The 21,184-nt window shown below is 45.7% G+C and overlaps 1 protein-coding gene across 4 annotated transcripts in view; it reads left to right on the forward strand.

The window, feature by feature from the left end:
• The window catches only part of LOC115207749 (transcription factor SOX-13), a 50,087-nt gene that overhangs the window by 17,771 nt on the left and 11,132 nt on the right, over positions 1–21,184 (forward strand). The window contains exons 1-9 of one of the 4 annotated variants that reach the window (XM_029775204.1): positions 318–482; positions 11,669–11,888; positions 12,065–12,179; positions 12,589–12,675; positions 12,879–13,051; positions 13,164–13,232; positions 13,346–13,460; positions 17,791–17,864; positions 20,266–20,428. In XM_029775204.1, coding sequence (XP_029631064.1) covers positions 400–482; positions 11,669–11,888; positions 12,065–12,179; positions 12,589–12,675; positions 12,879–13,051; positions 13,164–13,232; positions 13,346–13,460; positions 17,791–17,864; positions 20,266–20,428 — 1,099 coding nt within the window. In that variant the 5' untranslated portion in view covers positions 318–399. Of the gene's footprint in view, positions 1–317; positions 483–6,494; positions 6,835–11,668; positions 11,889–12,064; positions 12,180–12,588; positions 12,676–12,878; positions 13,052–13,163; positions 13,233–13,345; positions 13,461–17,790; positions 17,865–20,265; positions 20,429–21,184 lie in introns of those variants that run through there. The other 3 variants (XM_029775202.1, XM_029775203.1, XM_029775205.1) reach the window with 3 other exon arrangements.

Raw genomic sequence — 21,184 nt, forward strand, 5'->3', positions numbered from 1 at the left:
GTTTGGCTCAAAGATGCCAAAAAGAGGCTCTTTGTCACAATAACGGGAGGTTTACATGAACACACAGAGAGGGAGGCGGGACAGAGGGAGATGGTTAGAGGGATATAGAGAGACTGGGAGGGAGCTAGAGAGAAAGAGTTGAAAGGAACATAGAAAATGAGATGTCACAGAGTTGAGACTGCAGAGTGGCTTTGGGCTGTACTGTCCTGAGAGAGGGAGAGAGAGAGAGGGAGAGAGAGAGAGGGAGAGAGAGAGAGAGAGAGAGAGAGAGCGAGAGAGAGCGAGAGAGAGCGAGAGAGAGGGAGAGGGAGAGAGAGAGAGAGAGAGAGAGAGAGAGGGAGAGAGAGAGAGGGAGAGAGAGCGTGTTAGAAGGCTGTCCTGTGTGTGACTGAAGAGAACATGACGTGTTTCAGCATCACCAGCGCTCTACTGTGGAGGGGTCCTCTGGGTCTGGGGACCTCCACACTCACCACACCTAAGAGGTACCTCTCCCTTACTGTACTTTCTCCTTCTCTCCCCCTTGCTCTCGGTTTCTCTCTCTGATGGGGTCCTGAATGAGGAGTGACAGTGCTTCTTTTTCCATAGTTGTCATTAACTCTGAAAGGGGGAAGGATAAGGTTTTGAAGTGTACCTAGGATATATAAGAAAGCTCAGGAGATGTATATATTTTTTTAACATATTTAACCCCATATTTTTTGGGGGCACACAACTACCTCCATACTTCCATGTGTTTTGTACTGGTTACATTGAGGAGTTCCGTGACACTGGTGGGGGTCGTAGAGCAAAACGGAGAACACCGTCGTGTTCGTGCGAGTCTCCCATTCTCACAAAAACAGTTTGGCCTACAAACTATTATGGGAAGACCGATTTTCGGGACGTCTCATGGTCTGACAAACACTGCTGTAGCTCGGACACCTTCCCACAGATGTGGAAGGCCGACAGGCAGATTCGGTGGATTGAGACGCAGCCCATGCAAAACAACTGATATCTCCTGCTTAAACTGATGGATTTTGATGGATGTTTTTATTATGTTACTTAGATTGATGCACCGGTGTGTCAATAGACTCTTAAGGATTAAAGACTTGCTTGTGATATCACAAGTTAATGATTTGTTGTACTACATAATTTAGCTGGTATAGAAATGTAGACATTTCATGGTAAACATTTTAAATTCAAGTAACTGTCCAGTGTTTCCAGATTTCTATGAAATATGACATATAGTGTATTACAATATGAGTTAAATGGTTTCCTTCCAAAAAAATTGTAATTAAGTATGTTAAACAGGTTGTCTGTGTTGGAAGGGTGTGGGTGTACTGTATACTGGTCATTCAAAATATTCATGCAAGTAGACGGCTGATTGGCCGGCTCATCATCCTCAGGAAATGGCAAGCATTTTTTTAAACCGTGTGTTTGCGTTACAAGTTTGAGGTGGGGCTTTTCGAGGGTTTTTTTCTCCAATTTACGCTTTAGCCACGAGTATAGGATTCAACTAAATGATTTGGGTATGAGTTAGACTATGAACTTTTAAAAGTGAGAATTTTACTGGACAGTTACTTAAACAATTACCTTCCTCTTTGGTTTGTTTTGGGATTCAGTCAAACCACCACCACAATGTAGTTATTACCATATTAACAGTAATACCAGCTGAGATAGGACTTTTTAATAAAGTGTAATTAATAAACATTAGGCAGAGGGAATGGCTGCAGTGGGGTTCTACAGGGCATCTAACTTCCTTCCCCCAGGGAGGACCATGGTACTAGGGAGGGCCCAGGGAGGACCATGGTACTAGAGTCCCACTAAGCGCCTGAACCTGTACTATAGTGCACCTGTTACTTTACAGTGGCTGGGACAGAACCCTTGATCAGGCTTTAATGTTGCCATCGCCAGCCTCACCTGCTACTATACCAGCCCTCAGGGTTTCAGGGAATCAACCACTCTCAGCTGGCGAACAACTGCATGTCAACATGCTAACTTTGCCAGAGTATTTAAACATTCCTAAAGCAGGATTGATTGAATCGAGCCATAGGTTTATAATGGCTCGTGGAACCGTAACACAACATTAAACAAACGTTTTGAAAAACTTGTCAGTTCTGTCTGTGTTTCTCTCTCTCTGCCTCAGAAGCTCTGCATGGACTCCTTGTCTTTCATTTGTCAGTCTGAGTTCACGATGGCAGAGCTTTTATTTGTTTAATAAAATAATTCAGCCACTTGATCAGCCGCCGTGTGCTGGAATGGAACGGACTTCTGGCTCAACTCCGTCTCTCCGTCTCTCTACCTCTGCTAGTCCCCTTCAGGCCAGGTTTGAAAAACAACAAAGACTGCTGGGTAAACTGCTCCTATCAGGGAGGGAGGGATGTGCATTTATTTTCCCTTTTGTACTTTCACTATGTGCATCATTACAACACTGAATATATGCATAATATGACATTTCAAATGTCTATTCTTTTGGAACTTCTGTGAGTGTAATGTTAATTTTTGTTCACTTTTGTTTATTATCTACTTCACTTGCTTTGGCAATGTTAACATATGTTTCCCATGCCAATAAAGCCCTTGAATTGAATTGAGAGAAAGAGAGAGAACAACAGATGACATTGGCATTGCAGACGCCCCGGGGTAAGATGTTGGGTTTGCATGTTTCAACATGTTGGGTAACTGAAGCTTTTGTCTGCTGTTTAGTGTGTCGTGGGAAGTGTATGATTTCAGAGGTGTCGGAGCTTAAAGACTCAGTGCTAATCTTATCTCGGTGTTATCCTGCCTTCCTCCTTTCTTAGATGTAATCACTGATTGACTGGATTGGTGAAGGCAATGTATTGGAACTTGCTTTCACCTGTCACCGAGTTTCCATTCCATTTGAACTAGACTGTAACAGTCTTAGAAATGTATTTTGCTGATGCACTGCAATACAGTTTTCCAGTCCCACTTCAGTGAAATAGTTTTTAAATGCATGGTGTCATGACAGTCCCAAGCAGCTATATTCACCAGGAGTCTTACATACAGGACTGTGGTGAGGCTTATAATCTCAGCAAAAAAAGAAATGTCACTTTTCAGGACCCTGTCTTTCAAAGATAATTTGTCAAATCCAAATAACTTCACAGATCTTCATTGTAAAGGGTTTAAACATTGTTTCCCATGCTTGCTCCATGAACCATAAACAATTAATGAACATCACCTGTGGAACGGTTGTTAAGACACTAACAGCTTACAGACGGTAGGCAATTAAGGTCACAGTTATTAAAACTTAGGACACTAAAGAGGCCTTTCTACTGACTTTGAAAAACATCAAAAGAAAGATGCCCAGGGTCCCTGCTCATCTGCGTGAACGTGCCATAGGCGTGCTGCAAGGAGGCATGAGGACTGCAGATGTGGCCAGGGCAATAAATTGCAATGTCCGTACTGTGAGATGCCTAAGACAGCACTACAGGAAGACAGGCTGGACAGCTGACCATCCTCGCAGTGGCAGACCACGTGTAACAACACCTGCACAGGATCGGTACATCCGAACATCACATCTGCGGGACAGGTACAGGATGGCAACAACTGCCCGAGTTACACCAGGAACGTGCAATCCCTCCATCAGTGCTCAGACTGTGAGCAATAGGCTGAGAGAGGCTGGACTGAGGGCTTGTAGGCCTGTTGTAAGGTAGGTCCTCACCTGACATCACCGGCAACAACGTCGCCTATGGGCACAAACCCACCGTCGCTGGACCAGACAGGACTGGTAAAAAGTGCTCTGACGAGTCGTGGTTTTGTCTCTCCAGGGGTGATGGTCGGATTCGCGTTTATTGTCGAAGGAATGAGCGTTACACCGAGGCCTGTACTCTGGAGAGGGATCGATTTGGAGGTGGAGGGTCCGTCATGGTCTGGGGCAGTGTGTCACAGTATCATCGGACTGAGCTTGTTGTCATTGCAGGCAATCTCAACGCTGTGCGTTACAGGGAAGACATCCTCCTCCCTCATGTGGTACCCTTCCTGCAGGCTCATCCTTGCATGACAATGCCACCAGCCATCCTGCTCGTTCTGTGCGGGATTTCCTGCAACACAGGAATGTCAGTGTTCTGCCGTGGCCAGCGACGAGCCCGGATCTCAATCCCATTGAGCACGTCTGGGACCTGTTGGATCGGAGGGTGAGGGCTAGGGCCATTCCTCCCAGAATTGTCTGGGAACTTGCAGGTGCCTTGGTGGAAGAGTGGGGTAACATCTCACAGCAAGAACTGGCAAATCTGGTGCAGTCCATGAGAAGGAGATGCACTGCAGGACTTAATGCAGCTGGTGGCCACACCAGATACTGACTGACTTTTGATTTTGAACCCCTCTTTGTTCAGGGACACATTATTCCATTTCTGTTAGTCACATGTCTGTGGAACTTGTTCAGTTTGTCTCAGTTGTTGAATCTTGTTATGTTCATACAAATATTTACACATGTTAAGTTTGCTGAAAATAAATACAGTTGACAGTGAGGGAACGTTTTCTTTTTCTGCTCAGTTTACATCTACATTACATGACCAAAAGTATATGGACACCTGCTCGTTAGACATCTCATTCCAAAATCATGGGCATTAATATGGAGTTGGTCCCCCCTTTGCTGATATAATAGCCTCCACTCTTCTGGGAAGGCTTTCCACTAGATGTTGGAACATTGCTGCAGGGACTTGCTTCCATTTAGCCACGAGCATTAGTGAGGTCGGACACTGATGTTGGGTGATTAGACCTGGCTCGCAGTCGGCGTTCCAATTCATCCCAAAGGTGTTCAATGGGGTTGAGGTCAGGGCTCTGAGCAGGCCAGTCAAGTTCTTCCACACCGATCTCAACAAACCATTTCTTTATGGACCTCGCTTTGTGCATGGGGGCAATATCATGCTGCAACAGGAAAGGGCCTTCCCCAAACTGTTGCCACAATGTTGGAAGCACAGACTCGTCTAGAATGTCATTGTATGCTGCAGCATTAAGATTTCCCTTCACTGGAACTAACCATGAAAAACAGCCCCAGACAATTATTCCTCCTCCACCAAACTTTACAGTTGGCACTATGCATTTGGACAGGTAGCCTTTTCCTGGCATCCGCCAAACCCATATTCGTCCGTCGGACTGCCAGATGGTGAAGCCTGATTCATCAAGCCAGAGAACGCTTTTCCACTTCTTCAGAGTCCAATGGTAACGAGCTTTACACCACTCCAGCCGACACTGGCTGCTCGGCCATGGGAAGCCATTTCATGAAGCTCCCGACAAACAGTTTTTGTGCTGACATTGCTTCCAGAGGCAGTTTGGAACTCGGTAGTGAGTGTTGCAACTGAAGAAAGACGCACTTCAGCACTCAGTGGTCCCGTTCTGTGAGCTTGTGTGGCCTACCACTTCGCAGCTGAGCCGTTGTTGCTCCTAGACGTTTCCACTTTACAATAACAGCACGTACAGTTGACCGGGGCAGCTCTACCAGGGCAGAAATGTGACGAACTGAATTGTTGGTAAGGTACTTACGGTACCACGTTGAAAGTCACTGAGCTCTTCGGTATGGCAATAGAATGGCCTATGTTTGTCTATGGAGATTTGACTGTGTGCTCGATTTTTATACACCTGTCAGCAATGGGTGTGGCTGAAATAGCCGAATCCACTAATTTGAAGTGGTGTCCACATACTTTTGTATATACAGTGTATCTCTGGTCAGGTCTATGGTACGGCAGGCACTCCTAAAGGTATGCTGTGTTTATGACGGGCTGTGGTCAGCTCAACTGCTGTGTCCTATAATAATCATTTGAATGTGTGTTACAGTTTTGATCTGCATGGTCTCATAAAGAGAAGCATGTTAAACCAGCCCAGAGCCCTAGGTAGTCTATTAGGCCACAATCAGACACTACTCTGTAATCCTATTGCATACTCAGCCTATTGCATATTTACTAGCTTCAAGATGTCCAAGCAAGCTAAGGTAACTGAACTAAATGACTATTGCCCTGTGGCACACCTCTGTCATCATGAAGTGCTTTGAGAGGCTGGTCAAGGACCATATCACCTCCACCTTGCCCGACACCCTAGGCCAACTACAATTTGCAATCGCTGTTGCACTGCACATCGTCCTATCCCACCAGGACAACAGGAATACCTATGTGAGAATGCTGTTCGTCGACTACAGCTCTGCTTTCAGCACCATAGTGCCCAGCAAGCTTGTCACTAAGCTCAGGGCCCTGGGTCTGAACCGCACCCTGTTCAACTGGGTCTTTGGCTTCCTCACGGGCCGACCCCATGTGGGTGTATGGGTAGGAAACCACACCTCTGCCACGCTGATCCTCAACATGTGAGGCCCCCCAGGGATGTGTGCTCAGCTCCCTCCAGTACTCTCTGTTTGCATTTCCTGTACTCCCATGACTGCATGGCTACGCACAACTCCAACTCAATCATCAAGTTTGCTGACGACCGCTTACAGGGAGGAGGTTAGAGCACTGGAGGAGTGGTGCCAGGAAAATAACCTCTCCCTTAACGTAAAAAAACAACAAGGAAGGAACCGATTGTGGACAACCGGAGACCGAGGAGGGAGGACCTGAAATGGTTCCACCACACTGACACCGTGGGCAAGGCGGCGCAACAGCGCCTCTACAACCTCAGGCAGCTGAAGAAATTCTGCTTGGCCACTAAGACCCTGACAAACTTCTATAGATGCACCATTGAGAGCATTCTGTCTGGCTGCATCACCGCCTGGTACGGCAACTGCACCACCCTAAACTGAATGGCTCTCCAGTGGGTGGTGCGGTCACCGGGAGCATGCTGCTTTCCCTCCAGGACACTTCCAGCACTCGGTGTCAAAGGAAGATCAACGGATCATCAAGGACCTCTGCCATCTGAGTCACGGTCTGTTCACTCTGTGACGATCTAGCAGAAAGATACAGTACAGGCGCGTTAAAGCTGGGACCAAAAGACTGGAAAAACAGCTTTAATCTCGAGGCTGTTGAACAGCCATCTCTAAGTGAGAGTATCTACTGCTGTACATATCATTCTTAGTATATATTTTTTGGTGTATATACGCATAGATTGCATTTGGATAACTGATAGTGTCATTTGGGTGGTTAACTATTCTTCCTAACATTCTTTTTTTTATATTGGATTATTATTTGTGTACTTGTTTTGACATGTTTACTTCATTGTTAAGAGCTAGTAACATACGCATTTTGCTGCACCCGCTATAACATCTGCTAAACTGTGTAAGTGTTGATATTCAACTTATTCAAATCACACTTTACAATTCACAAATCCACAAGTTCCGCATGGATGCAGTTTGTTAAAACATGGAAGGTGTACATTTAACTAGATTTGTGTGGAGAGCACTGATAAGCTGTGGAGGGCTGAGGTGAGGCGAGCCCAAGCATTGTCTGAGCTGTGACGCTACGGCATTGTTTAACTCTAAGATTAGATGTGTCGGACCCCAACCTCAGAAAACACACACACCTTAATGCATACCTGGCTGTCAGCAGGTCTGTGACTCAGATTCTGGGCATGCCTTTGTGTTGGACACACAGGCAGAGCGGTGAGACTCTGTCTCGCGCACGCACACACACACACACACACACACACACACACACACACACACACTGGTGGCAGTCTAAAGCCAAACGTGTCAGCTCTAAAAGCCAACCACTTTGGAACGCCCATGGGAATGCTGTTAAGAAGACCAGGAATAACTTCCTGTGCTCCACAGCAGGATGCTGAATACCACCAACACCCCCACAGGGAAACCTCATCACTCCTTAAACAGGAACAGTAAAATGAACAGTGTTTGAGGTGAAGAGGAAGGGATTTGAGTGGATTCTGAAGGTTGTTGCATGTTTGCCCATCCTCTATAGCGTAGCGGTTACGAGTGTTGCATGTTTGCCCATCCTCTATAGCGTAGCGGTTACGAGTGTTGCATGTTTGCCCATCCTCTATAGCGTAGCGGTTACGAGTGTTGCATGTTTGCCCATCCTCTATAGCGTAGCGGTTACGAGTGTTGCATGTTTGCCCATCCTCTATAGCGTAGCGGTTACGAGTGTTGCATGTTTGCCCATCCTCTATAGCGTAGCGGTTACGAGTGTTGCATGTTTGCCCATCCTCTATAGCGTAGCGGTTACGAGTGTTGCATGTTTGCCCATCCTCTATAGCGTAGCGGTTACGAGTGTTGCATGTTTGCCCATCCTCTATAGCGTAGCGGTTACGAGTGTTGCATGTTTGCCCATCCTCTATAGCGTAGCGGTTACGAGTGTTTTGGCCAGTAACCGAAAGGTCGCTGGTTCGAATATCAGAGTCAGCAAGGTGGAGAAATCTGTCATTCTGCCCAGTAACCCCCAACAGCAACTGCTCCCATGATGTCGATTTAAGGCACTTCCCTGATTCAGAGGGTTTGGGTTAAATACGGAAGACACAGCTCATCTCCACCCCCTCATATACACACCCTGGGACTGGTAATCTTGAGAACCCCCCCCCCCATATTATTTTAAAGGTTCTGGTGAATGGATTGGTTCATATCTCACTCACTCACTATAGCACTCACACACAGGTTTAGAGCCTTGGCCTCTGGAAGGCAGGTGGCTTTGTTAGAGACAGAATATGAAAGGGGGAACGGGGGAGGAACTCTAATCACTATGCGCTCGGCAGAATGGTGGCGCTCCGCATTTTCCCCCGGTTCCCCGAGTCAGTCGGCACATTCCGCTGGCATTGTTATCTGCACTGTTTCCTGCGGCCCGCGGCTTTTGTCCGTCTTTTGCCCATTGTCCCGGCTTCCTTTGTTCCCTCCGTCTAACAATGGCTTTTTTCTCTCCCTTTATTTATATATATGTGCACTTTTTGCCCTGTGTGTTCTGTTTGTTTTGTTCTCCTGTCTGGCTTGTTTTTCTTTCCTCCTGCAGCGGAGGTGGGAAAAAACACAGCTAAAGTCTGAGTTCATTAAGGTTCAGCCTCTCTCTCTCTCCGCTCTCTTAATAACCTGTCTTCCTCTCCATCTCTCCATCTCTCCATCTCTCCATCTCTCCATCTCTCTTTCTCTCTCCATCTCTCCATCTCTCTTTCTCTCTTTCTCTCTCCATCTCTCTTTCTCTCTTTCTCTCTCCATCTCTCTTTCTCTCTCCATCTCTCTCCATCTCTCCATCTCTCCATCTCTCTTTCTCTCTCCATCTCTCTCCATCTCTCGGTCTCTCCATCTCTCCATCTCTCTTTCTCTCTCCATCTCTCCATCTCTCCATCTCTCTCCATCTCTCTCTCTCCATCTCTCTTTCTCTCTCCATCTCTCTTTCTCTCTCCATCTCTCTTTCTCTCTCCATCTCTCTTTCTCTCTCCATCTCTCCATCTCTCTTTCTCTCTCCATCTCTCTTTCTCTCTCCATCTCTCTTTCTCTCTCCATCTCTCTTTCTCTCTCCATCTCTCCATCTCTCTTTCTCTCTCCATCTCTCTTTCTGTCTTTCTCTCTCCATCTCTCGGTCTCTTTCTGTTCGTGTGTGTTTGATGTGCAGAGTTTTCGCCTTGTCATGATGATAACATTTCCTGAGACCTACAATGTCTCCCAGACTAGAAGTTAGGTTTTCAAGGTACAGTTGATGTGTGTGTGAGATATTCACAGTATGTCCTTTGTTCCCTACGCAAAGCAGGGGTTTCTATACACGCACACACACCCAAAGCTCAGAGACCCAGAGATAGTCACACCTGGAAAGCTTATGGTCACATTACAGAGAAAGGTGGTCGTGTGTGTGTGTGTGTGTGTGTGTGTGTGTGTGTGTGTGTGTGTGTGTGTGTGTGTGTGTGTGTGATGCGCGGGTTGACTCATAACCCGTCCACCCTGTGGTTATATCCGCGGGGCAGACGGGTTTAGGGTCAATAAATATTGTGGGGGGAAAAAAGCTGCTAGAGAGAATGGATGACCAGAAAAGTAATGTTTGGGAAATATTTGGTGAAAGAGGATGATAGCAGTGCCTGCTTTGTTATGTGTAATGATTGTGAGGCCTCATGGTATGTCAAGGGAATTGTAGCCTACTGTTTAGATGGTTCAATGGAAACGGAAATCTGGAGATTGACTAACCATGATAACCTACTGCTTTTTAGGAAACTCCAAAGTCCTCTGATTTTAATACTAGTCCTGTGAGAACCCGACGTCCGTGTTTTTAGAGAATTGTCTGAATCTGACGTGTTGCTCCCGTTTGAATCGGTAATAAATACATAACCAACGTTATCTAGTAATAATATAGCCTTAATAATAACTCCTGCAGAATTAAGCATTTCTTTCAGTAAAATGGTACTCCAAATGTAGACAATATTTGGACTTGGGAACAGGAGTGGAGAATATGATTTATTGCTTTCTGCATCTGTAGAGGTGCTGTCTTAATCATAAATGCGTCATAAAAGGTGATTTAGTATTTCAACTACATTAAATATGCATCCGAACTGAAATCTTATCAGAAACATGTTGGGTCATTTAAACAGTTTTCTTTTTCCTCACAACCGGTCAAATTGATATAATTTGGACGTTTTGCACGTAAAGTCTTAATTTTCTCCCAAGTCCCTAAACGTCTTTGCTCCGCGAAAGATGACGGAGAGAACTTTACCAATGTCAACTAGGTAGAACGAAGGATTCAATCGATCTATTACATTATTCTGTTGAGCAAGCGTTAATACAACGTTAGTCTACATAATGGCAAAAGAGAAGCTACGTTTATCTAATTATAAGTTGATTAACACAGCCTACCAAAATGGCGGAAATTATAAGCTGAAACATATGTATATCAGGCCAAAAAATGTTCTCCTGCATCCCCTGTCAAAAGACCGTGCTGTTGTGTGGTCACTCTGGTAAGGCTAGAGGCACGAGGGAAGGACAGCATTTGCGTTGCTTTCCCCCTACGTCAAATCAAATTTTATTTGCCACATGGGCCGAAAAAAACAGGTGTAGTCCTTAGTGAAATGCTTACTTACAACTGCATTGTTGGTTAAGGACTTGTAAGTAAAAATAACAAATAGTTAAAGAGCAGCATTAAAATAACAGTAGTGAGGCTATATACAGGGGGTACAGAGTCAATGTGTGGGGGCACAGGTTAGTCGAGGTAATTGAGGTAATATGTACATGTAGGTCGAGTTTCAGTGACTATGCATAGATAATAAACAGAGAGGAGGAGGAGGAGGAGGAGGAGGAGGAGTAGTAGCAGCAGCATAAAAGAGGAGGGGTGTGTGGGTGGGGGACGACGACAATGCAAATGGTCTGTGTAGCCATTTACAGAGTCTTATGGCTTGGGGGTAGAAGCTGTTAAGATCCTTTTGGACCTAGACTTGGTGCTCCGGTACCGCTTACGGTGTGGTAGCAGAGAGAACAGTCTGAGTTAGGGTAGCTGGAGTGTTTGACCATTTTTAGGGCCTTCCTCTGACACCGCCTGGTATAGAGGTCCTGGATGGCAGGAAGCTTGGCCCCAGTGATGTACTGGGCCGTTCGCACTACCCTCTGTAGTGCCTTGTGGTCGGAGGCCGAGCAGTTACCATACCAGGCAGTGATGCAACCAGTCAGGATGCTCTCGATGGTGCAGCTGTAGAACCTTTTGAGGATCTGAGGACCCATTCCCCCTCTCCTGAGGGGGAATAGTCCATGTGAACAAGCCTATTTATTCACCTGTATGGTTCTTATGCCCCCCACCCCCTCACACCACTATTTTTCTTCCCCCCCCCCCCATTTTCCTCCCAGAATGGTGGAGCCCAGTCCCCCAGCGCTGCATCTCCATGCCAACGGTGATGTCAGCATGGTGGGCGTCAGTGTGAAGTTGGAGGAGTCTGGAGGAGAAGGGGGAGGAGCCCACACCAGGGCAGAGCAGCTCTCCTCTCCTGCCTGTGATTGGTCAGGACATCAGCCAATGGAACGACCGGAGTCTAGACAGCTGACTCCTCCCCTCTCCCGCTCACCCTCAGTAATAAACTTATTCCATCTTTTTTAAAGTTTATCCAGGTCTGCTTCCTAGTCCCACTAGTCCTTGCCTATAGGCACTTGTACAGATCTGGTTGTACTGTTTGTCTCAGACAAGCTAGCTACAGTTCATTAGCTATATGATTGTGTTCTAACAATGTTTTCCCCTGTCCTTGGTAGGAGGGCTCTCCTGGTAAGGAACAGCTTCTCAGACAGAGTCCTGTTGGGATGAAGGGGGTTAGCAGGGGGTACAACCACCGACCAGAGGGACACATGCACCCCACTGTCAGCGAAGGTAAACCTACACCTCCTCTGCTCCCCAGTCTAATCTGTTTCTGATCGTCACTTTGCTCTGTAGAGATCTCTCCCGTACATTTATAGAGGTGAATGTGAAGGTGTTGAGTTATTTTATTTTACAATGCATCCCATTTAGACTCTGAGAAGGCCAGAAGAGTTTGCCTTAGCTCTGTGTGCTCAAGTTTGTGCTCCTGTTCATTGGCTACAGAATTTCATTGAATTGCATTATTTTTTAAGAGAAGTTACACAAAGTACCTTTCTATTGAAATCCTTACAAAGTAGCAGACCTTGAAATTTGAACTACTGCATTGATTCATACACACACACAATCTAATTCCATTTGTTCATACAATATGGTGGCTGAACAACAACAAGTAACACGTCTTTGTCCTGTTTCCTGTTGGTAGTCATGCCCACCATAGAGAAGCTTCTGAGTGTGGACTGGAGGGAGAAATTTCTGGACAAAAGCCCCCTGGGAGGCAACCACCTGAAAGGTGAGCTCTCACCCTTTTACCCCTAACCCTTGACCTTTACCTCTCGACCCTGTCGCACCCATCAGTGCTTTGTCCTACCTGTCTCTCCACCTGTCTGTCAGTCTCTGCTTGCCTGCCTGTCTGCTTCCTATATCTAATTGTGTCTCTATGTATAATCATGTTTGTACTTCTCTTTCTTGTTGTCTCTCCTCCCTCCTTCCCAGGCAGTCCAGAGTCTCTGGCAGAGAAGGAGCTGCAGTTGTTGTTGATGATCAACCAGCTGAGTGGTCTGAGGGAGCAGCTGCTGGGAGCCCACTCTGAGCAGAGGAACATGGCCGCCTTGCTGCTGGAGAAACAACAGCAGCAGATGGAGCTGGCCAGACAGCAGCAGGAACAGGTGACCCTGACCTCTGACCCCTAGCACAACTCACACACACTCTGACCCCCAAACCATAACATTGAACATAACCTGAGTGTACCTGGACTAAGCTTTATGTGGTTTACTCCAGATTGCCAAACAGCAGCAGCAGTTGATCCAGCAGCAGCACAAAATCAACCTGCTTCAGCAGCAGATCCAGGTGAGACGAGATCTCTACAAATGACATGCTATTTTCATAACAGAATTTAGAAGTAACTTTGGGGTAACTCTGAGTGGGACTGACCTTGTGCCCTCTGTCTGACCTGGTCTCAGCAGGTGAACATGCCCTACGTGATGATCCCAGCCTTCCACCCCAACACCCAGCAACTTCCTGTCACCGCCGACACCCAGATGACCATGCCTCTGCAGCCAATCCCCTGCAAGCCAGGTGAGTCACACCCGCTCACCAACCTCTCTTAGCCAATCCCTTTCAAGCCAGGTGAGTTACCATGTTGTCACCATGCCGACAGATCAGTGCTTTCAGCAATATCTCCTGTGTGTTTTTCTGTAAGCTTTCTGTAGCTTTCCTTGGGGCGGCAGGTAACCTAGTGGTTAGAGCATTGGGCCAGTAACCGAAAGGTTGCTAGATCGAGTCCCCGAGCTGACAAAGTAAAAATCTGTTGTTCTGCCCCTGAACAAGGCACTGTTCCTAGGCCGTCATTTTAATTAATAATTTGTTCTTAACTGACTTGCCTAGTTAAATAAATAAAAAAGAATATAAATAATACCTTTATAATACTGTAAATGGACCTGTATACTTCAACTCAAGGTCTAGTGCGGTATAAATACAGATCACTGCAGCAGAAATGGAGAGATGAATAATATAGAACTCTGCTCCACTCATAGAAAGGCTTCTATAAGACTTCCTTGAACTCTGAGCATTGCAGCCTCTCAGTATGCACAGTAAGAAACACACATTTGCCCCTGAATTCTTGCTGGCTTTCCATAGGCCCGGGAGGATGCAGTGAAGAGGGGTGCAGATGGTTGTTGTGAACCTCATTGATCTGTGAGGTAGTGTTTTTCACTGTCTTGGAGGTCAGGTGGTGTGAAGCTAGGACAGACTGAAGCAGATATGTCTTTTTATCTGGAATTCCACAGGCCAAATAATATTTTATTTGTCACAAGCGCCAAATACAAAAGGTGTAGTAGACCTTACCGTGAAATGCTTACTTACAAGCCCTTAACTGACAATGCAGTTCAAGAAATAGAGTTTACTAAAATATTGACTAAATAAACTAAAGTACTAAACACAAACACATTAAAATAACAGTAAGGAGGTTATATACAGGGGGTACTGGTACAGAGTCAGTGTGCAGGGGTACAGGTTAGTTGAGATAATTTGTACATGTAGGTAGGGGTAAAGTGACTATGCATAGATAATAAACAACAATGTAAATAGTCCAGGTGTCCATTTGATTAATTGTTCAGCAGTCTTATGGCTTGGGGTTAGAAGCTGTTAAGGAGCCTTTTGGACCTAGACTTGGCACTCCGGTACCGCTTACCGTGCGGTAGCAGAGAGAACAGTCTGACTTGGGTGACTAGAGTCTGTGCCAATGTTTTGGCCTTCCTCTGACAATGCCTGGTATAGAGGTCCTGGATGGCGCACTGGGCCATACGCACTACCCTCTGTAGTGCTCTCGATGGTGCAGCTGTAGAACTTTTTGAGCATCTGGGGACCCATGCCAAATCTTTTCAGTCTCCTGAGGGGGGAAAGGTGTTGTTGTGCCCTCTTCACGAATGTTTTGGTGTGTTTGACCCATGATAGTTTGTTGGTGATGTGCACACCAAGGAACTTGAAACTTTCGACCCGCTTCACTACAGCCCCGTGCATGTGAATGGGGGCGTGTTCGGCACTCCTTTTCCTGTAGTTCACGATCAGCTCCTTTGTCTTGCTCACGTTGATGGAGAGGTTATTGTCCTGACACTACACTGCCAGATATCTGACCTCCTCCCTATAGGCTGTTTCATTGTTGTCGGTGATCAAGCCTACCACTGTTGTGTCGTCAGCAAACTTAATGATGGTGTTGGAGTCGTTCATGGCAACGCAGTCGTGGGTGAACAGGGAGTACAGGAGGGGACTAAGCACGCACCCCTGAGGGGCCCCCATGTTGAGGATCAGCATGGCAGATGTGTTGTTACCTACCCTTGCCACCTGGGGGCGGCCCGTCAGGAAGTCCAGGATCCAGTTGTAGAGGGACGTGTTTAGTCCCAGGGTCCTTAGCTTAGTGTTGAGCTTTGTGGCACTATGGTGTTGAACGCTGAGCTGTAGTCAATGAACAGCATTCTCACATAGGTGTTCCTTTTGTCCAGGTGGGAAAGGGCAGTGTGGAGTGCAATAGTGATCGCATCATCTGTGGATCTGTTGGGGCAGTATGCGAATTGGAGTGGGTTTAGAGTTTCCGGGATGATGGGTTTTGATGTGAGCCATGCCCAGTCTTTCAAAGCACTTCATGGCTACCGACGTGAGTGCTATGGGGCGGTAGTCATTTAGGCAGGTTACCTTCGCTTTCTTGGGCACATGGTGGTCTGCTTGAAACATGTAGGTATTACAGACTCGGTCAGGGAGAGGTTGAAAACAGCAGTGAAGACACTTGCCAGTTGGTCCACGCATGCTCCAAGTAAACGTCCTGTTAATCCGTCTGGCCCCGCGACCTTGTGAATGTTGACCTGTTTAAAGGTCTTGCTCACATTGGCTACGGAGAGCATGATCACACAGTCGTCCGGAATAACTGGTGCTCTCATGCATGCTTCAGTGTTGCTTGCCTCAAAGTGAGTACAAAAGGCATTTAGCTTGTCTGGTAGGCTCGCGTCACTGGGCAGCTCGTGGCTGGGTTTCCCTTTGTAGTCCGTAATAGTTTGCAAGCCCTGCCACATCCGACGGGTGTCAGAGCCAGTCTAGTAGGATTCAATCTTAGTCCTGTATTGACGCTTTGCCTGTTTTTTATGGTTCGTCTGAGGGCATAGCAGGATTTCTTAATGTCTGGATTAGTGTCCCGCTCCTTGAAAGTGGCAGCTCTAGCTTTTTTGCTCGGTGTGGATGTTGCCTGTAATCCATGGCTTCTGGTTGGGATATGTATGCACGGTTTATGTGGGGACAACGTCGTCGATGCACTTATTGACGAAGCCGATGACTGAGGTGGTATACTCCTCAATGCCTTTGGATGAATCCCAGAACATATTCCAGTCTGTGCTAGCAAAACAGTCCTGTAGCGTAGCATCCGCATCATCTGACCACTTCCGTATTGAGCGAGTCACTGGTACTTCCTGCCTAAGTTTTTGCTTGTAAGCATGATTCAGGAGGATATAATTATGGTCAGATTTGCCAAATGGAGGGTGAGGGAGAGCTTTGTAAAGGTGGTCTAGAGTTATTATTATTTATTTTTTATTTTTCTCAGGTTGCACATGTGACATGCTGGTAGAAATGAGGTAAAACTGATTTAAGTTTTCCTGCATTAAAGTCCCCGGCCACTAGGAGCACTGCTTCTGGATGAGCATTTTCTTGTTTGCTTATGGCGTTACACAGCTCGTTGAGTGCGGTCTTAGTGCCAGCGTCGGTTAGTGGTGGTAAATTGACGGCTACGAAAAATATACATAAACTCTCTTGGTAGATAGTGTGGTCTACAGCTTATTATGAGGTACTCAGGCGAGCAATACCTTGAGACTTCCTTAATATTAGACATTGCACACCAGCTGTTATTGACAAATAGACCCCCACCCCTCGTCTTACCGGACGTAGCTGTTCTGTCCTGCCAATGCACAAAACCCAGCCAACTGTATATTATCCGTGTCGTCGTTCAGCCACGACTCGGTGACGCATAAGATATTACAGTTTTTAATGTCTCGTTGGTAAGAGAGTCTCGAACGGAGATCATCCAGTTTATTCTCCAGTGATTGCACGTTGGCCAATAGAATGGATGGTGGAGGCGGGTTACCCACTCACCGACGAATTCTTACAAGGGACCCCGATCTCCGCCCCCTGTATTTCCTTTTTTTCTTCACTTGAATGACGGCGATTTAGGCCTGGTCTCGGAGAGGCAGTAAATATTTTGCGTCGGACTCATTAAAGAAAAAATCTTCGTCCAGTTCGATGTGAGTAATCACTGTTCTGATATCCTCGAAGCTCATTTCAGTTATAAGAGACATTAGCAGCAACATTATGTACAAAATAAGTGTCAAACGATGTGAAAACACACAAAATAACACAATTGGTTAGGAGCCCGTAAAACGGCAGCCATCCCCTCCATTAATTCCAAGGCCCCACTGCAGTGCTTCCCAAAAAGGAGGGTGGATTGGGGCCCATTGGTGGGCTATGACATCGTTTAGATTACTCAGTGGTTCGTTATAAACACTCAATCCTCTCATACACTATGAAAACAAATAAGTAACATGCTGACGTCAAGTGATCTCTGCAGACTTTTAATGTATCATAAATGTCAATCTGAAACAACAAAACAATGGTCAATTTAGCGCCTCAGTTTTGTTTATCTTGTTGCAATGCACTGTATAAGTTGCTAGAGAAGGAGCAGCAGTCCCTTTCTGATTGTATTGTGGTCAGTAACCTTCTCAGTCAAACCCCCTTCCCCTGCTCATACACTTCAATCTGTGGTGCAGTCAAAATTATGATGGTACAGATAATGTCTAAATGTTTGGATGTTATTGATTTTGTTCCCTTCTGACAGAGATTGTGAAGCTTTCATCTCCCCCTTTTTATTTTGCAGTGGACTATCCCATGCAGCTGCTGCAGAACTCTCACTCCACCCCTGTGAAAAGGCCCAGTGGTACCTTTCGTCAGGTAGTGCTTTCATCCATTACAATACTAAAACTATACTATACTGTATAGTAAGACCTTTTCCAGATGGAATAAAATAAGGTGAATTGGAACGTAACCAAATGGTGTCAATAAAGACAGGTTAATGTTTTCTGTGCTTTATACAGTGCATTCGGAAAGTATTCAGAACCTTGACTTTTACCACATTTTGTTACTTTACAGCCTTATTTTAAAATGGATTAAATTGTTTTTTCCCCCTCATCAATCTACACACAATACCCCATAATGACAAAGCAAAAAAAAAAATTGTTGAAATTTTTGCAAAAGTAATAAATATTAAAAACGGATATCACATTTACATAAGTATTCAGACCCTTTACTCAGTACTTTGTTGAAGCACCTTTGGCAGTGATTACAGCCTTGAGTCTTCTTGGGTATGACACTACAAGCTTGGCACACCTGTATTTGGGGAGTTTCCCCCATTCTTCTCTGCAGATCCTCTCAAGCTCTGTCAGGTTGGATAGGGAGCGTCGCTGCACAGCTATTTTCAGGTCTCTTCAAAGATGTTCGATCGGGTTCAAGTCTAGGATCTGGCTGGGCCACTCAAGGACATTCAGAGACTTGTTCTGAAGCCACTTTGATGTTGTCTTTGCTGTGTGCTTAGGGTCATTGTGCTGTTGGAAGGTGGACCTTCGCCCCAGTCTGAGGTCCTGAGCGCTCTGGAGTAGGTTTTCGTCAATGATCTCTCTTTACTTTGCTCCGTAAATCTTTCCCTTGATCCTGACTAGTCTCCCAGTCTCTGCCGCTGAAAAACATCCCCACAGCATGATGCTGCCAGCACCATGGTTCACTGTAGGGATGGTGACAGGTTTCATTCAGGCGTGACGCTTGGCATTCAGGCAAATGAGTTCAATCTTGGTTTCATCAGACCTGAGATTCTTTTTTTCTCATGGTCTGGGAGTCTTTAGGTGCCTTTTGGCAATCTCCGAGGGCTGTCATGTGCCTTTTATTGAGGAGTGGCTTCCGTCTGGCCACTCTCCATAAAGGCCTGATTGGTGGAGTACTGCAGAGATGGGAGAAACTTTGAGAAGGACAACCATCTCCACAGAGGAACTCTAGAGCTCTGTGAGAGTGACCATCAGGTTTTTGGTCACCTCCCTGACCAATGCCATTCTCCCCCGAATTGCTCAGTTTGACCGGGCGGCCAGCTCTAGGAGGAGTCTTGGTGGTTCCAAACTTCTTTCATTTTGAAGAATGTTGGAGGCACCTATGTTCTTGGGGATCTTCAATGCTGCAGACATGTTTTTTGGCACCCTTCGCCAGATCTTTGCCTCGACACAATCTTGTCTCGGAGCTCTACAGACAATTCCTTCGACCTCGTAGCTTGGATTTTTCTCTGACATGCACTGTCAACTGTGGTACATTTTATATAGACAGGTGTGTGTGCCAAATCATGTCCAGTCAATTAAATTTACCACAGGTGGACTCCAATCACGTTGTAGAAACATTTCAAGGATGATCAATGGAAATCTGAACTCAATTTCGAGTCTCATAGAAAAGGGTTTGAATACTTATGTAAATAAGGTATTTGTTTTTATTTTTAACACATTTGCAAAAATTTCTAAAAACCTGTTTTCTGTTTGTCATTATGGGGTATTGTCTGTAGATTCTTAGATTTTTTCCCCCCCCCCTCAATTTTAGAACAAGGCTGTAACGTAACAACATTTGAAAAAAGTGAAGGGGTCTGAATTCCTTCCGAATGCACTGTACCTCTCTGAAAATAACAGCTGCAAATGTTGCACAGGTTACAAGCCTAATAGGTTACAAGCCTATAGTACATGGATATTTGTATTTTGATAAGCATGTCATGTTTTTGGTATAGGCCTGAGGTATGTACTGTATGTACCTAGGAAGCCATCTCTCTTAATACTACAGATACAGGCTGGGAGATCTTTGAAAATGCTGTCAAAACAATGTACTCCAAATTAACAATGCATGTTTCTGGTATCTGGGACAGTGAACAACTGAACAAACACACCACACCCTGTTCAGTGTTTTGTGTGTGTGTGTGTGTGCCTTTGCGTGCACAATGCAGTCATGCTCTGTCTGCACTGTTGCACAAGTGGAAAAGGGCATCACGTAAATCACTAAACAAAAGGAAGACAGGACGGAGACAAAAGAAAGGCTAAAGAAACACTACAGTGGTGTGAAAGGAAAGCTGTCATTCATAACCCTAACATACACACCCACCCCATACATGGGTGTGTTTGTTATATTGACTTTGATGAGAATTGGACGTTTGTGTGTGTGTGTGTGTGTGTGTGTTTTATATTGACTGAAGTAAGCAGTGTATTCTGAATGTGTTTCTTTTGTGTTGGGCTGACACACCGCTAATTGTCTACTTTCTTGCCTTTCATCCCCTTAGGAAGCCAGCCAGCCTCTGAACCTGACCTCCAAGCCCAAGGGGATGGACATGGGGAAGAGCCCCAGCCCGCAGACCTTTGAGCTAGGCTCGCTGACTCTGCAGGGTGGGTACAGACCCAGGGACAACCATAGAGACAGCCCTTCACGACCTGCACTTAACCTGGGTCAGTATACACACACATACACTACATTCAAAAGTTTGTGGTCACTTAGAAATGTCCTTGTTTTTGAAAGAAGCACATTTTTTGTCCATTTAAAATAACATCAAATTGATCAGAAATACAGTGTAGACATTGTTAATGTTGTAAATGACTATTGTAGCTGGAAACGGCGTATTAAGAAAAAAAAAAAGGAATATCTACATAGGCGTATGGAGTCCTGTTATCAGCAGCCATCACTCCTGTGTTCCAATGGCACGTTGTGTTAGCTAATCCAAGTTTATAATTTTAAAAGGCCAATTGATCATTAGAAAACCCTTTTGCAATTATGTTAGCACAGCTGAAAACTGTTGTGCTGATTTAAAGAAGCAATACAACTGGCCTTCTTTAGACTAGTTGAATATCTGGAGCATCAGCATTTGTGGGTTCGATTACAGGCTCCAAATGGCCAGAAACCAGGACCTTTCTTCTGAAACTCGTCAGTCTATTCTTGTTCTGAGAAATGAAGGCTATTCCATGTGAGAAATTGCCAAGAAACTGAAGATCTCGTACAACGCTGTGTACTACTCCCTTCACAGAACAGCGCAAACGGGCTCTAACCAGAATAGAAAGAGGAGTGGGTTTGAGAGACGCCTCACAAGTCCTCAACTGGCAACTTCATTAAATAGTACCTGCAAAACACCAGTCTCAACGTCAACAGTGAAGAGGCGACTCCGGGATGCCGGATGCCACAGTAGTGTGCAGAACGGCATCTCGGAACGC

The sequence above is a fragment of the Salmo trutta genome, chromosome 14, assembly GCF_901001165.1.
Source record: "Salmo trutta chromosome 14, fSalTru1.1, whole genome shotgun sequence".
Lineage (NCBI taxonomy): Eukaryota > Metazoa > Chordata > Actinopteri > Salmoniformes > Salmonidae > Salmo > Salmo trutta.